The sequence below is a fragment of the Mycetomoellerius zeteki genome, unplaced genomic scaffold (genome assembly GCF_001594055.1).
Source record: "Mycetomoellerius zeteki isolate Tzet28-1 unplaced genomic scaffold, Tzet1.0 scaffold62, whole genome shotgun sequence".
In the NCBI taxonomy this organism is placed as follows: domain Eukaryota; kingdom Metazoa; phylum Arthropoda; class Insecta; order Hymenoptera; family Formicidae; genus Mycetomoellerius; species Mycetomoellerius zeteki.
In genome coordinates, this window is record NW_017257632.1 from 1,453,839 (window position 1) to 1,456,406 (window position 2,568).

The following is a 2,568-nucleotide window of genomic DNA, read 5'->3' on the forward strand; positions in this document are numbered from 1 at the left end:
CTTATTGATTTCTAAGTTATGTGACACACTAATAGATGTCTCTAGGAGTAATTTTAGAAGCATTTTCATATAGAAACACGTGTTTACGCGTCAGTATTGCATCATTTCGTGTACGAAACACGATTTTCCCGCTTGAAATCAATAACCGTCGTTTATTTTTGTACGTGTGCGCTTCGAGTTGAGCAGTTTTTTGTGTAATTTCGGAGTGTTTAGATAGCAAAATGAGTGATATAAAAAAAATTTATTCGCGCCAAAAAGGTACAAAAGAATTGCATTCAACGCGGCTTCGAAGCAACGTGTCGAAAAGACGACCGAAGAACAGATTCGAGGTTGAAGGCGACGCGGAAGGCGTGAGTGCGTCTGCCAAGAAGTTGAAAACGAGTGAAGATTTGGACGTAAATTATGAATTCGGGTACAGAATTATAAATTTTTTGGCAGTTTTTGCTGTGATTTCACAACATGTGAAATGTAAAAAGTGTAATTCCGATATTACTTTTCGTGAAAGAAATCCTCGTGGCTTAGGCTTCAAAATAGTTATCGCTTGTCCTAATTGCCCGGAAGTTGTAATTCCTAGTTGTAAATATATACGAAACGCATACGAAATAAATCGTCGAATCGTTCTAGCTATGCGATTAGTAGGAGTTGGACTAAATGGAATTATTAAGTTTTGTGCTTTCATGGAATTACCACGTCCAATATTCCAATCTTTTTACGATAAATTAGTGAATATGATTTCAATCGCAACATCAACAGTAAGACATTCCAGTTTAAAAAAAGCAGCACAAAAAGAGAAGAAAATGACTGAAGAACATGGACAATCTGCAGGAATAACGGTTTCCGGTGATGGTTCTTGGAGAAAACGCGGATTTTCTTCGCTTTTTGGAATCACGTCATTGATTGGTTGGTTTTCTGGGCAAATTGTCGATGTTGAGGTAAAATCTAAATATTGTAAAAGTTGCGAACAGTGGAAGAAAAAATTGGACACTTGTGACTATGACGAATGGTATAAAACGCACGCCGATGTATGTAAAGCGAACCACGAAGGATCATCGGGAAAAATGGAAGTTGACGCAGTCATCGAGATGTTCCATCGCTCAAAAGATTTGCACGATCTCAAATATTCAAGCTACATCGGGGATGGTGATAGTAAAACATTTAAAGGTATTATCGACTCTGAACCGTATGAAGATTTAGTAGTACAGAAGAAAGAATGCATCTCGCAAGTACAGAAAAGAATGGGAACGCGACTTCGTAATCTGAAAAAATCATCGAAAAACCTCGGAGGAAAAGGAAAATTAAGTGCCAAATTAATAGACGAGCTGACTATTTATTATGGTTTGGCCATTCGTCGGAACCCAACATCCTTAGATGCCATGAAAAATGAAATTTGGGCGACCTTATTTCATAAGTTATCAACTGACGAAAATCCGCAACACGAGAAGTGCTCGAAATCTTGGTGCAATTGGAAGAAGGCGCAAGAAGCAGACACCTTGGACACTTTCCGTCACAAGTCACCGCTTTCCGAGGAAGTTTACGAAGCCATAAAACCTATTTATGAAGATTTGAGTCGAGACGAGTTACTAAACCGTTGCCTGGGCGGTTACACGCAGAATAGTAACGAAAGTTTTAATGCGACAGTGTGGAATTTGGCTCCTAAATCGTACTCAAGCGGCAAGACAGTCCTAAATGTAGCGGCGGATATCGCTACATGCGTCTTTAATGATGGAATGACTAGTATTATACACATTATGCAGCTTCTGGAAATGGAAATTGGCGTCCAAGCATATAATTTTTGCACCGAATCCGACGCAAAACGAATCAAGCACGCAGAGGCGCAATTATCAGATGCGGCAAAAAAGACGCGCTCTAGCATAACATCTGCGAGGAAAGAAATGGAGGACGAATATTCCAACTTAGAAGGGCAGCTTTACGGTGCTGGGATTGCAGACTAATGGTAAAAATTTTTTTTGAGTCGAATTTTCAATTTTTTCATGTTCATAATACAACTCCAAACTTTAAACGCGTTTTTCTCGAAACACGTTTTTTCAACATGACAAGCAGTATAACTCAAACAATTTTTAATATTTTCGCTCGAATTTTTTACTGTACATTCAAAACAACATTTCGAAGTACAATACGTACGGGATTTTCGATACGTTGCTTTAAACATTTTTTATTGCCAAATAATGTCACTTTTTTGTGTCGAAAAATGAACGACTTTATTCAAATGCTCGCCAATCACTCAAAAATCAATATTTCTAAAATCCCCTACGTATTGTACTAGATATACCATTGAAGATCATGAGGAATGATTTTATTTGTTCTAGGTTCAAATTTCCAACGGCTACACTGCTTGCCGCGGACCCCTTTATTTTAAAGGCGCATCGGGAATATGGCTGCCATTCCGCCATTTTGTAATATTTTTTTATGAAAAAATGTTTACAAGTACTTCAATATATGCTTATTAACTTCACGGAATATTAATACTTTATTTCATTTCCTTCCATTAAAAAAAAAATGTCGAAAAAGTGCAATTTTTTGGGCCGTTACAGTGGTGTTACCCCTTAA

At 37.7% G+C, this 2,568-nt stretch overlaps 1 protein-coding gene across 1 annotated transcript; it reads left to right on the plus strand.

Annotated features, from left to right (window-relative positions):
- The first annotated feature begins 66 nt into the window (after positions 1-66).
- Positions 67-2,558, plus strand: LOC108728498 (uncharacterized). The gene is made up of 2 exons (XM_018457064.1): positions 67-1,954; positions 2,328-2,558. Exon 1 carries the CDS (start codon positions 222-224, stop codon positions 1,950-1,952), a length of 1,731 nt encoding a protein of 576 aa, XP_018312566.1. The 5' UTR covers positions 67-221; the 3' UTR covers positions 1,953-1,954; positions 2,328-2,558.
- Positions 2,559-2,568: the final 10 nt, after the last annotated feature.